At 38.2% G+C, this 13,142-nt stretch overlaps 1 protein-coding gene across 2 annotated transcripts in view; it reads left to right on the forward strand.

The window, feature by feature from the left end:
- RABEP1 (rabaptin, RAB GTPase binding effector protein 1) overlaps positions 1 to 13,142 on the forward strand; it is a 102,747-nt gene that overhangs the window by 59,755 nt on the left and 29,850 nt on the right. Inside the window, exons 7-10 of one of the 2 annotated variants that reach the window (XM_087825935.1) lie at positions 2,682 to 2,860; positions 5,286 to 5,417; positions 10,698 to 11,165; positions 12,399 to 12,503. In XM_087825935.1, coding sequence (XP_087682061.1) covers positions 2,682 to 2,860; positions 5,286 to 5,417; positions 10,698 to 11,165; positions 12,399 to 12,503 — 884 coding nt within the window. The remainder of the gene's footprint in view (positions 1 to 2,681; positions 2,861 to 5,285; positions 5,418 to 10,697; positions 11,166 to 12,398; positions 12,504 to 13,142) is intronic. The other variant, XM_087825936.1, reaches the window with a different exon arrangement.

Consider the following 13,142-nt stretch of genomic DNA (forward strand, 5'->3'; position numbering starts at 1 on the left):
TATCTTAGTCTGTAAGAGAACTGTGATACTGATTAACAAGAACAATAACAAATCTTAAAATGCCAACCCAATATGTTAGTGATTTAATTTAAGCTTTGCTGTTGGAGATGTGAGGGCTACTAAAGATACTTAGATTGTTACTGGCTTCTCTTTCTTCTAGGACCCCAGTAATAACTTCTTCACAGGACATGAGCTCTTGGCTGAAAGAAAATAGGGCTGGAAACTTCTGCTTAAACTACTTTTGCCCTCTACCCATTTGGATGGAGGCGGATTAGCAAAAGTGAATATGGGACAGAGAGGACAGATAGTGTATTCTGGTGTTCTTAAGAAACTTCCCTGTTTATAAGGGACAATTTTGATTTCATTGGTCTGGTAGCAGAAAGATGCAGAAATTGACTATTTTCCCAGGATAGAGGAAGAGAGCTCATCTTTTCCCCATTAAAATAAAAATATACTTTTGTCTGTAATTCTTCTAGTGATTCCTATACACCCGGGGTTCTTTTTTGTGTCATGGTCTTTTGGCAGTTTTGTGAAGCCCTTTCAGAATAATGTTTTTAATCCCTAAAATACATAGGATTACAAAAGAAACCAATTATATTATTAAAAAGTTATCAAAATATAAATAACGGCCAACTTGTGGTATAGTAATAAATGTGCTATTTCAATAATGCATTAAATAACAAGGTCTAGCAGCAGGTCTAAAAACTTGTAATTTTGAAGTAGTGATGAACATAAATGATATGTTAAGATAGCCATTGCTTCTGTTGGTGACCAAGTCATAGGTATTATTATACTTACTGTGGTTGGCTGCCTACATTTCATAATTGAAGCAAATTATAAATTTCAGTTAGAGGTTAGTGAAAATAAAGATCTAATTGTTTTCCTTATCCGAATCCTACACTTGTCGCAGGTTGTGCTAGTAACGCATTTTAATACGCAGGTTTAGGGCTGTGGTGATGAGAGTCCTACAGTGAATACTTTTAAGTTTATAAAATGCTGTGGGACATTTCTTCTGTAAATAATTTAATTTGCATATGAGTTAGTGTTTTTCCCCCCAAATAGTGGAAAGCTGAAATTATATAAGTGTACAGAATTATTTCATAAAATGTTATGAAAATAATCCAAAGTTCGAGCAAGTCTTTGGCTTTCAGGAAACATTTTTCAAATGTGCTGCAGCAGTGAAAAAGACACTCAAACCCTGAAAGCGTGTCCAAGGGGGGAAAAAAAAGGAATTTCTGTTTAAACTATGTGCCCTAACCCTTCCAGAAATAGTGGAAGACTGCCAAACCTCCCTAATATATCTGGAAAAGTATCTGAGAAGTTTCACTCAAATGAATATGGGATAGAGTAATTTCCATAATGAAACACACCAAAAAAAAAGGTATTTGGATGAAGACAGACAAAGATTAAGCAGCAGTTAAATGACAGCCTAAATTGGTGGAATTAGATATAAAACCAAGTTAGTGCAGTTGCAAATGATAGGTGCTAGGATTGGGATTGGAAGTGTGTTAGGAGGCAGCAGTGCCACAGATAGGCTTCTTCAAAGAAGTTGTTCTTAAGTGGAGGTTTAAAAGGCAGGCATTTGTCAGAGATGAGCATAACATTCAAGGCCATTTGCATGTGGTACAACAAGGTAAGGAAGTGAAGAAGTGTAGTTCAGGATGCAAGAGGCATTAGTGCAAAACATGAAACAGAGGTGTGCCTGGGCCGCATCACAGAGACCTTACGCTGGGGATTTTGGATTTTATCCTGTGGGCAGTAAGGCCTCTGAAGGGTTTAAAATCTTTTTTTCTTAAATAACAGCTTTATTGAGATATAATTCACATGCCATGAAGTTCACTCTTTTAAAGTGTACAATTCACTGGTTATATTCTAATTTCAGAACATTTTTCTTATTCCAAAAAGAAGTTCTGTACCCATTGCCAGACATCCCCCGTTCTCTCCTCCCTCCCAGCCCTTGCCAACTACTAACCTACTTTCTGTCTCTATGGATTTGCCTGTTCTGGATTTCTGTATAAATAAGATTATACAACATGTTGCTTCTCTGAAGGGTTTTAAACTTGCAAGCGATAATATTAATTGTGCATTTTAGGAAGTTCAGTTTAACAACGGTGGAGGATAGAGTAGAGAGGGCAAGACTAATGGCAGGAGGAATAACAAAGGGACTGTGCTGTAGTTGTCTAAGCTATGATGGCTGATCTAAGGCAGAAGATGGCTGTTTCTTACTGCAAAGGAGGTGGCATTAGTCGGCTTCTGTCACAATAGTAGGCTTCTGAATGTTGGGTGAGGGAAAGCCAGAGCTAGGAGTTGTCTCTTAGGTTTCTGGCTCGGGTGGCTGAGTGGATGGAGAGATGACGCTGCCTGCTCTTTTCTCAGTCGAAGATGGTTGAGCTGATGAGCATCAACGACAAACATTTACCAAGATTCTTTGACTTATCCTGAGAGGTCAAAACTAAATGGGCTCAAGAAGGGTTCCTAGGTAACAGATTTATCAGATTGTATTAAAGACAGGGGTGGTTACCAAACTTTGGCCTTTAGGGCAGCATTTCCCAAAGTGTATTTCCTAGAACACTTGCTATGCGAGCGGTACTGTGAGACGGATATTTTTGTCAAAGAAATTTGGGGAGCACTCTGTTGCCTACAATTGAAATTAAGTGGTTTTGATTGGGGGATTCTTATAGTTTGCCATCTCTTGGAGCAAGAGCGACAACAACACAACCAGTTAAAACATACGTGGCAGAAGGCCAATGACCAGTTTCTGGAATCTCAACGTTTGCTGATGAGGGACATGCAGAGAATGGAGATTGTGCTAACTTCAGAACAGCTCCGACAAGTTGAAGAACTAAAAAAGAAAGACCAGGTGAGTAGCATTTTTATAGGACTTGCTTGCTTTGTTAATACACCCTCACCCACCCACATACATGTGACTGCATTACTTTATGTATGTTGGAGACTGACTTAAGCCTGAAATAAGGTGATATATGGCATTTCAAAAAACATCATAGCTGCATTTGAGAGATTTTGTTTTTCAACTTTAGAAATGGCCTTTCTTGGAGGAAAAAACACATTTAGAAATGATCCACTTCAGAGACTAGGATGCCACAGTGTGTATTTCTGAGAAATTCTTTCTCTCCAGTTCTGTCCAGTTCCTCTAGGTCTCTTGCAGTGTGTTAATCCAGGCCAAGTCTTCCGTGACATTGCTCTAAAAGCCTTATTAGAAGGTGACAGGGTGGGGATGGAGAGGCTGAGTGATGTGTAAAGGCAAGTGTCTAGAGTGCTGCATACTCAAGATCCTGTTTGCTCCTTACGATTTAAAAATTATCTAAATTATTTGAGTAATATACAAGTACATCCTCAGGTTAAAAATATCTTAAGTACAAAGTAAAATTATAAATATAAAATGATAAAGTGAAAAAAGATGTCCCTTGACATTTCTCCCACACCTCCCTTCCCAGAAATAATCACTTTTTAATGTTCCCTGACCAGGAATTGAACCCACAACCTTTCGGTGTATGGGACGATGCTCCTATTAAATGAGCTACACCAGCCAGGGAAGAAGTAACCACTTTTTAAATAAGGTGTAATCAGTTTGGAAGATAGTCTTCCCAACCATTGCTATGTATTTATTAATGTATGTTTAGGATTTTGTTTCATACAACTGGTATCATAGTATAAGTATTCTATAACTTTTCTCATAAGCATTATCTTGGATATATTTTCACATCAGAGATCTGTCTCTTGTTAGCTGGTAGCGTGGATGTGCTATAATTGACTTAGTCCTTCTTGTGGTGGGCATCTAAATGGTTTCCTTTTGTGTCTGTTGTTTTAACAGTGTTGCAGCTAATTGTGTGTGTGTACAATTATTTCCCCAGGATAGCTATGTAGAAGGTTTTTTAGGTATTATTAGAAATATTTTAAATTACCTTGTATGTCTTAGGCTACAGTTTGTTTTTCAGAGGCTTCTTCCTTTTTAATTTTTTTTTTCTGTTTCTTAATTCTGAATCATTCATCTTGTGTGTAGACACAGTCAACTTAAAGGTTTAGATTCTAAAGTACAGATCTAATCATACCCCTTCTGCCCATTAAAACAGCCTTAACTCGTGTAACTAGTCATTTAAAGCCTTTATTAAAATTTATTGAGCTTTTACTATATATATGTCAGCATTGTACTAAGTTTAAATATAAAGCTTTATCTGATGTAGTTCTTAAAACAGTAATACTATCCAAATGAAGAGACCAATGGCAGATCTGAGGTTTGAGCCAGCCTCTGAGTCCAGAGTCTGTCATTTAATCGCCACCTGCCTTCCATATGTCTCACTCCTCATGTGCCTGCCCTCTTTTCAGATTGTTCAGAATTCCCCGAGATGGCTGCCTGTGCCCCTGTCCTTTTGTACCTGCTTCCTTTCTTCCTGGAACCCTTGCTTGTCTCCTCTCACAAAATTGGCAGACTCATCTTACTGATCCTTCAAGATCCAGCCAAAAAGTTACCTTCTGAGGTCTCCTTTTCTAGCTCCCTCAGTGAAAGCAGTCATTTAAAAAAACATTCTTTTGTATGGTATTACAGTTGTTTGTGAGTTGGTCCCACCCCACTAGGCATTAAAGGTATCTTACTCATGTTTGTTGAGTGAATGATTACATAAATTTCAATCATTCCTTTTGTATTTCATAGAAATTTGTACATCTTTTTTAAAAAAAGATTTGTTATTGATTTATAGAGAGAGGAAGGGAGAGGGCGGGGAGAGGGAGAGAGAAACATCCATGTGAGAGCAGAACATCGGTGCTGCCTCCTGCACTCCCCACACCGGGATCGAGCCCACAGTCTAGGCCTGTGCTGACTGGGGAATCGAACCAGCACCCTTTTGGTACAGTTGGTGACCCCCAACCAGCTGAGCGTTACATCTTTCTAGTGGATGAGGAATTACTTTTTCCTGTTAGTTTTCTACCATGGCCTGAAGGACTCTTCTACGTAAATTTACTTTCTTGGATCATTTGAAGAGGGTTGGCTTGCTTTCTTTTGTTTTGCCTTTCACATTGTATACTTTCTTGGAAGCTATTTCTTGATTTCTTCTTTTTATTAGTATTCATACTTTGTGCCTATAGTATTAAAACATTTTGTTTTGACCAGATGCCCTTAGATGTGATTACAAAACAAACTTAAGTTTCCAGTTTTCTCTCATCATAAAGTTCTTATTCTTTTTTGTTTTGGGTGGTTAAAGAACTACATGAATCATTAAATATAGATTACCTGGGTAATATATGTATTTATTTTTCATCCTAACTTTTAGGAGGAAGATGAACAACAAAGACTTAATAAGAGAAAGGACCACAAAAAAACAGATGTTGAGGAAGAAGTGAAAATACCAGTAGTGTGTGCTTTAACCCATGAAGAATCTTCAGCCCAGTTATCAAATGAAGAGGTATAGTGAATCTGTAATTAAAATCATTGTGTCCATGATGTTACCATTTTAGCTTCTCATACATTAATCAATTACATTGTTCATATGGAAAGTGTATAACTACTAACTGAAAATTAGATAAAATGATAATACTTACTTTCAGTTATTCTTATGGTGTTATAAGTAGTACTATTTGAAACATTGTAGTTTCTCTCATAGCCTCTGAAATAATCAGATCTTCTTTTATCCAGTGGTTCCAAAATTAAAACATTAGAAGAAATCTTTAATATCTGTAAAATCTTAATATGAATAGTTAATGTTGCTAAAACTTTGAGCTTTTTGTTTAAAAGAGATTATCTAAAATATTGAAACACTTCACTCCCTATGGCATGTATTAAGTATTAACCAGTATTAGGTCTTAAGCCCTGAGAATAGTAGGTGAGGTTTGGCAGATTGTGATGGGAAAGGGTAGGACATTTCAGGTATTGGGAATGGGTAAGTAGAGGGACTTGGAAGTGGAAAGTATAAGGTGGTGTTCCTGTGCCTCGCCACCTCTCATCCGCAGTGTGGCAAGGGTCTCCTCGTTAGGTTTCCTGTTTTCAGCCAGTCCCACCCCACTGCACCCTCAGTGTTACTGTTAGGTTTATTTTTCTTAAGTGCAGCTGTAGTCAGGCCACTCCCCTACTCAGAACTATCACTGCCTCTCATTGCCTTCATAATTAAGTGCAGATTCGTCACTCAGACAATGGAGGCCATCCATAATATGCACTCTGTTTTAGCCACATCGGTTGTCTTGTGCTACACACCCCACCTTGCATGCTGGCTTCTTCACCTGGGAGGCTTATCTCCCCCTGTCTTTCTAATATGAAACCTTTCTTTTTATTCTTCAAGACTCATGTTGGTATCTCCTCTTCAATGATGGAAATGCTTCTCTTATTGCCTTTAGGATAAAAACTAAAAAAAAAAAAAAAAAAGGTCCCTAGTTTGTCATACAATGGGCTTCACAGTTGAAAAACTGCTCCAGACTTTCTGCTTACTGTCAGTGCTCATATGCCTTGTTTATACTGTTTAGAATGTCATACTCACTCTCCTACCCCTCCCTCCTTTCCTGGCCTGGTAAATCAGTTTCAATTAAAGCGGATCAGGGTTTTACCTACTTTCAGAGGTACATGTTTTTGTATAGTTTGCAGATTTACTCTGAGCCATGTTGTATAATCTTCCTGGTGGCTTACATTTCCATGTTTATGGATTGTTTGACACTAAAAAAAGTTAAAAATCCTAGTGGACATTGAAAAGTCTGATGTAATTGTTTTTCTGTGTTACTGATTTTGGATCATACACTGAGGGCCACTAGGCCTGATTCTGCTGTTTATTTATTTTAATAGTTAGATTCCCAGGAGAGTGTCTCAACTTTTGGGTACTGCCAAATATGTGGTTTCTGTGTCATGCAGTTCTGTGTCTAGGAATGTTTGAAAAAGTTTCAAACATTTCCAAAAATATTTTAGCAGGAAAAGAGGACAGGGAGATTTTTTTGTGATTTTTAAAATTTTTGATTCTGTCTTAACAGATCTGCTATTTTGTGTATACCATTATTTCCTGACATTTGAATTATCTTTTAGACTTTCAACTCTGATATTTTGAATATTTGTTTTGTGTTGAGAAGCATGACAATTTACTTTATGGCCTGTTGGTTTAAAGTTAATATGGAATGCTTTGGAAACTTAGTCATATTTATTGATAAAATCACTTAAATTTGTAGGACCTCCTCTTTTTTTTAAGCTGATGCTTAGAATATGCTTTTCTTACTATAAAGGTAATATATGGTCATTATAGAAAATTTGGGAAATTCAGGAAGGTATACAAAATAAAAATAACTGGTGGGTAATTCTACTCCCCAGAGATAACCACCAATAATATTTTGGTATGTACCTCTCCTTTCCCTCTTTTTCTATTTTTATTTCCAAAGCTAATGTATATGGGTTTCTGTTTGCACTTTTTAAACATAATCCAGTTGTAACTCTACGTAATGTTTTTTTTGTTTTGTTTTGTTTTTTTAAAAAACATATCTTTATTGATTTCAGGGAGAGGACAGGAGAGGGAGAGAGAGATAGAAACATCAATGATGAGAGAGTCATTGATCGAGCCCGCAACCCGGGCATGTGCCCTGACTGGGAATCGAACCCTGATTGCCTGGATCCTAGGTTGACGATCAACCGCTGAGCCACGCCCGGCCGGGCACTCTACATAATGTCTTATATATAATTTTTCCTCCACTTAAGTCTGTCTTTAAGGATTTTGACACATCAGTAAATGTTTTCTCCAAAAATGATATTTAATGGCTGACATATTTTAGCATGTAAGTGTACTAATTCCATAATTTACTACTTGATTTGTGCCTAGGTTTTAACTTGTAAAAGTGACTGAGTGATGATATAGAGAGGTCAATTCCAGTGAAAGAAAAGTTTAATGGTGTTCACAGTCTTCTTAGAAATGAGAGTCATGGCATACCATGGAGAGCCACCTGGAGAAGAAGCAGAGTTGGTCACGAGGCAGTACAGAGCAAGGGGAAAGCATGGACTATAGCAGGGGTGGGGAACATCTGGCTGGAAGGCTGTATACAGCCCGCAAAATCATTTGGTCTGGCCCTGCCAAGGCATCCACAGGCAGGACTCAAAATTCAATAAATCTAGGAGCTTTTTTCATAGCTAATTTTTAAGTTGGTAATTTTGTATGGTGCATGAATGATGTTATAAATATCTAAATGGCCCTTGGAGCAAAAAGGTTCCCCACCCCTGGACTATAGCCATTGGGGTTTTTAAGAAAAAAGGAAAGCAGGGCAGGGTAAACAGCATAAGATTGGGTAGTTTGAATAATTCCAGGGGGCTTGGGGTAGGCTATGGGACATACTGGCTTGGTGTGTAAGAGTTGGCTAAAGGAATTGGTTAGGGGCATGGACTCAGGATTGGTTGATTTGTATGTGAAAGGCATGTTTGTAGGCCAATTGTTTATTCTGGGAATTAGCTAGCTTGGGAGAGGCAGTCTCTCCCTGGCCAGCAAGGCCCCAAAATGTCAAAAACATTGTAAAATATAGAAAATTAAAAAACATTATTTACACACTGATATATAAATAGTCAAGTTCATTCCATTTTTTATTAGTATCAAATTTTTCATTATTATAAGTAATGCCATAATGCTATTATATATCATTCTTTTTTGTACAAAAGTCATTATGGACTTATCTGATTACTTCTTTAATATAAGTTTGTGGAGGGAAAACTGCTAAGTTTGAGGATGTAAACATTTTTAAGGTATTAGAACATACTGTTGAATCATCTTTTGGAAACACCATAACAGTTTACACTTCCCCTAGAAGTGTCCCTTACACTGTTACCATCATGGTAGTTTAGTGCTTTTAAATATTTTTAAAATTTATTTTAGAGAGAGGAAGGGAGAGGGAGAGTAGAAACATCAATGCTTCAACATCAGTGGGCTGCCTCCTGCATGCCCCCTGCTGGGGATTGAGCCTGAAACCTGGACATGTGTTCTGACTGAGAATTGAACCAGTGACCTCTTGGTGCATGGGTTGATGCTCAGCCACTGTGCCACACTGGCTGGTCTAGTCTGGTGTGGTGTTTTTAAATTGGCCCCTGTCCCCTTCCTTCTGTGTGTCACAGCAGCATTGTATGTGATAGCACTAGATGTTAGGCTCCTCCATAAGTTCACAGAATGGGTTGCCAATTTTTATTAGGATACTTCTTTGGGACATTTGCATAGCTAGTTTAATGTGTACTGGATTTGTATTCCTTAGTCATCTGAATTTCACAGATGAAAAAATCTTTAAAAGAAAAAAAATGGAGAACTTAACATAAAAGTCAACTTTTTATTATACCAAGTTAGGATATTTTTTTAAACATTGAAAAACTTCGTATTCCACATTCTTTTCTAGTTCATAAAAGGAAGGACATTTAACAATAAAAAGTAGAAAGGCTATTATCTTAAAATAAAGGCTAGTACTTTTTTTTTTTTTTTTAATTTATCTTTATTGATTTCAGAGAGAGGAAGGGAGAGGGAGAGAGAGAGAGAAACATCAATGATGGGAGTCATTGATTGGCTGCCTCCTGCATGCCCCCGACTGGGGATTGAGCTGCAGCCCCAGCATGTGCCCTGACCAGGAATCGAACCTTGATCTTCTGAATCCTAGGTCCATTCTCAACCGCTGAGCCACATCCAGCTGGGCAAGGCTAGTACTTTAAGCTGAGTACATTTAGTTTCAAGAGAAACTCACTGCATTTTCCTTGTTTCATAGTCCTCACTAGCTGTGCAGGTACATCATGGAATGTCACTGGTGCACTTTTTGACTTTGGGAATGTGCTGCACCACATTTTTAAAAATTGAGATGAAATTCACATAACATAAAATTAACCATTTAAAGTGCAGTGGCATTTAATACATTTACAATGTTATGCAACCATCACCTCTCTCTAGTTTCAAAGCATTTGCATTACCCCCAGAAGGAGACCTTATATCCATTAAGGAGTCACTCCCCACCCTCTTTTCCTCTCAGCCTCTGGCAACCACCAGTTTGTTTTCAGTCTCTATGGACTTATCTATTCTGGAAATGTTATATATTTGGAATCATTTCATTTCTGCCACTCTGGCTACTCCTTCCTTTGTCCATCCCCAAAATGTGTTTTTTAGGGTTCTGCCCTTGACCTTCTCATCCGACAGACTCATCTTAGGTGCTCTGACTTGCTGCTGTGACTTGAATGATCATTATAAGATGGTTACTCCCAGTCTCTCTCTAAAAACTTCTATGTTCCTCTGTTGCATGGACATCTCCATGTGGCTATACAACAGGCGCCTCACATTCAACATACTCAGCACTGAATTTCAGCAGACCTTCTCTTATTCCTTATGTGTGGACTAAATTCCTCTCCTTGAGCTACCAAAGCATTCAGTACCTAGTTGTAGCCTGTCATTTTATTAAATATGGTATTCTGATAGCCTTCTTCCTTGTTTAGTTGTTTTACAAAGCTGTAAACATCTTGAGGGTAGAGATTGCTGACAGTTGTATCCTGAGCTCAGGATGCAAGTTGTATCTTGCTCATAGTTGTACCCCAAGTGCCTGGTTTAGTGCCCCGCATATAGAAGACACTCAATAAATGTTTGTTTAGTAAATACATGAAGGTAACACACTAATTATTATCAATGTAAGATGTGGCAAAATAAAAGTATAGTAGTTTTCCTTTTTGAAAATACAGAGACTTGTCTAACATGACAATATGTGTTTTCACATTTCAGGAGCATTTAGATAGTACCCATGGTTCAGTCCATTCCTTAGATGCAGATTTACTATTGCCATCTGGAGATCCATTCAGTAAATTGGACAATGACATGTTTAAAGATGGACTCAGGAGAGCACAGTCTACAGACAGCTTGGGAACCTCAGGCTCACTGCAATCCAAAGCTTTAGGCTATAACTACAAAGCAAAATCTGCTGGAAACCTGGATGAATCAGATTTTGGACCACTTGTAGGAGCAGATTCAGTGTCTGAGAACTTTGATACTGCCTCCCTTGGGTCACTGCAAATGCCAAGTGGGTTTACATTAACCAAAGATCAAGAAAGAGCAATCAAGGCAATGACACCTGAACAAGAAGAGACGGCATCCCTCCTCTCCAGTGTCACCCAGAGTATGGAAAGTGCTTATGTGTCCCCCAGTGGTTATCGCTTAGTCAGTGAGACAGAATGGAATCTCCTGCAAAAAGAGGTGAGTTATCTTTCTTTTTGCCTCCTGATCACTTTGAGCAATACGGGGTAACTGGGATTTATTGTTCATTCAGAAGATAGTTCCTGAATCAGTACATGCACATGCTGCTAGCAAGTGGGTGTCCACCCATATCGTCTGGCCCTTGTCATAGTCTGCTTTGGCTCTTCCAGGGGATTATGATGGAGAAGGAACTAACTAGTTGATTACATTGAGTGTGAACTTCTCTACCTGCAGTCACACCTCTGAGGCTGGAGCAGTCTGCCTGAGTAGCGTAGCTAAGTTTGAGTTAGAGTAGCCTGAACTTGTTTGCTCTACAATTTCTGTAATCTCAGTGTATTCCAAGGTTCTTACTTTTTCATCTTTCCTTCAGATCTAAAGTAGTCAATGCTGAGAGTGAATTTAAGGAGGGGGTGGAAAATATGGGAGAGAAAAAAAGGCCACCTTTAATGAGGTTAATTTTCCTTCTAATCATATTTGTAAATTCAGAAGTAAGATAGGAGACTTTTAAAAACTAAAATATAAACTTGTGTAGTGCTTTACAGATTACAAAGCCCTTTCACATACCTCATCTCTTTGAGCTTCTTGGTAATAATGAGGCAGTCAGGACATGATTGTCCCCCGTTTACAGATGAAGAAACTAGCTCAAAAGGTCAAGTGAGTCGCTTAAGTTTCCCCTTTGACTTACCAAACCTGGCTTAAAACACAGGTTTTCTGACTCCTAGTGCTTTCCTTTACTCAGGGCTACTTCTCTTTAAAGAAGCTGTCATTCAGTAAGTAGAACAGCTTATTAAGCATGAAGGAAACTATTCTCCTCTAACATGTGAGAAGGTGCTACTTAATAGTTTCATACCTACTTGGTAATTGGAGCAGGTGAAATGGTTAATTGGCACTGGCTCCTCCTCCCATCCCCTTCCTTGGCTGGGTTTCAGTTGTGAGTTCCACGGTGTAGTACCTTTTGCTTGCTTTGTGTTTTCCTCAAATGTGGTGTTTTGTGGCACTTAGTCTCTTGGTGGTAAAGCTGTGTCCCTTGTTTTCCTATCATACTTGTACTAGAGCTTACGACTTTATATAATCCAACCCTGTGTTGTAACTTCTTGCCCTAAGTTCCTGAAGAAATTGTTTACTCCATGTTCTACACTGAGTAATATAAGTAAGACTGTGCTGTGTTCCTCAAGTATGTGATGTAGAATTATTTTGTTCTGCCTGATAAGAGGTAATTTTGGTGCCCTTCAGGTACATAATGCTGGAAATAAACTTGGTAGACGTTGTGATATGTGTTCCAATTATGAAAAACAGTTGCAAGGAATTCAGATTCAGGAGGCTGAAACAAGAGACCAGGTGAGTTTCTTTTGGGTATGCCAAATTTGTGAGCTGTTGTAGTTTTCATTGGAGGTGCAGAATTAATTAGTTTTCCCCCTCCCTTTTGCTTTATGAAATATATCCATTTTGTTAAATACGAAATAATCTGGTACATGCATTGTCAGTTACATTTTCAGGGGGAGCACACTAGAACCTCTCCTTCTGTTGTATCTTTGCCTCATCAGCTTGCCCAACACCATTCAGTTCAGCTCAGTTCTTTCAGAAGCACTGGTAACATCCTTCCTCCCAACCTGCCCTTTCTGCCCAAGGCCTAAAAGTGATATTGTCATGAGTGTATGAACATAGAAAATTAATTGAATATTATATTAATAAGTATTTGAAATCGTCATTGCTTATTGCCTCTACTTGTCATAAATTTGTTGAATTGACTAGGTTGATTTACAGGGTCACACAAATTAAGATTAGGTTGACCTGGTATACTAAAACTGACAAGTACCTTTTACAAGTACAGTCCCTAATACTGGGCTCCTTGGTAACATTTAGGAAATAATGTGGAATTTCGTGATAGTAGGCTTGTGAAAGTATATGTAAGGAAAAGATAATTTTTTCTTATATTTCCTAATTGTTCTTTGATAATTATGAAGATTGTTCCCTTAG

This window comes from Miniopterus natalensis, chromosome 17, assembly GCF_054644295.1.
Source record: "Miniopterus natalensis isolate mMinNat1 chromosome 17, mMinNat1.hap1, whole genome shotgun sequence".
Taxonomy (NCBI): Eukaryota; Metazoa; Chordata; class Mammalia; order Chiroptera; family Miniopteridae; genus Miniopterus; species Miniopterus natalensis.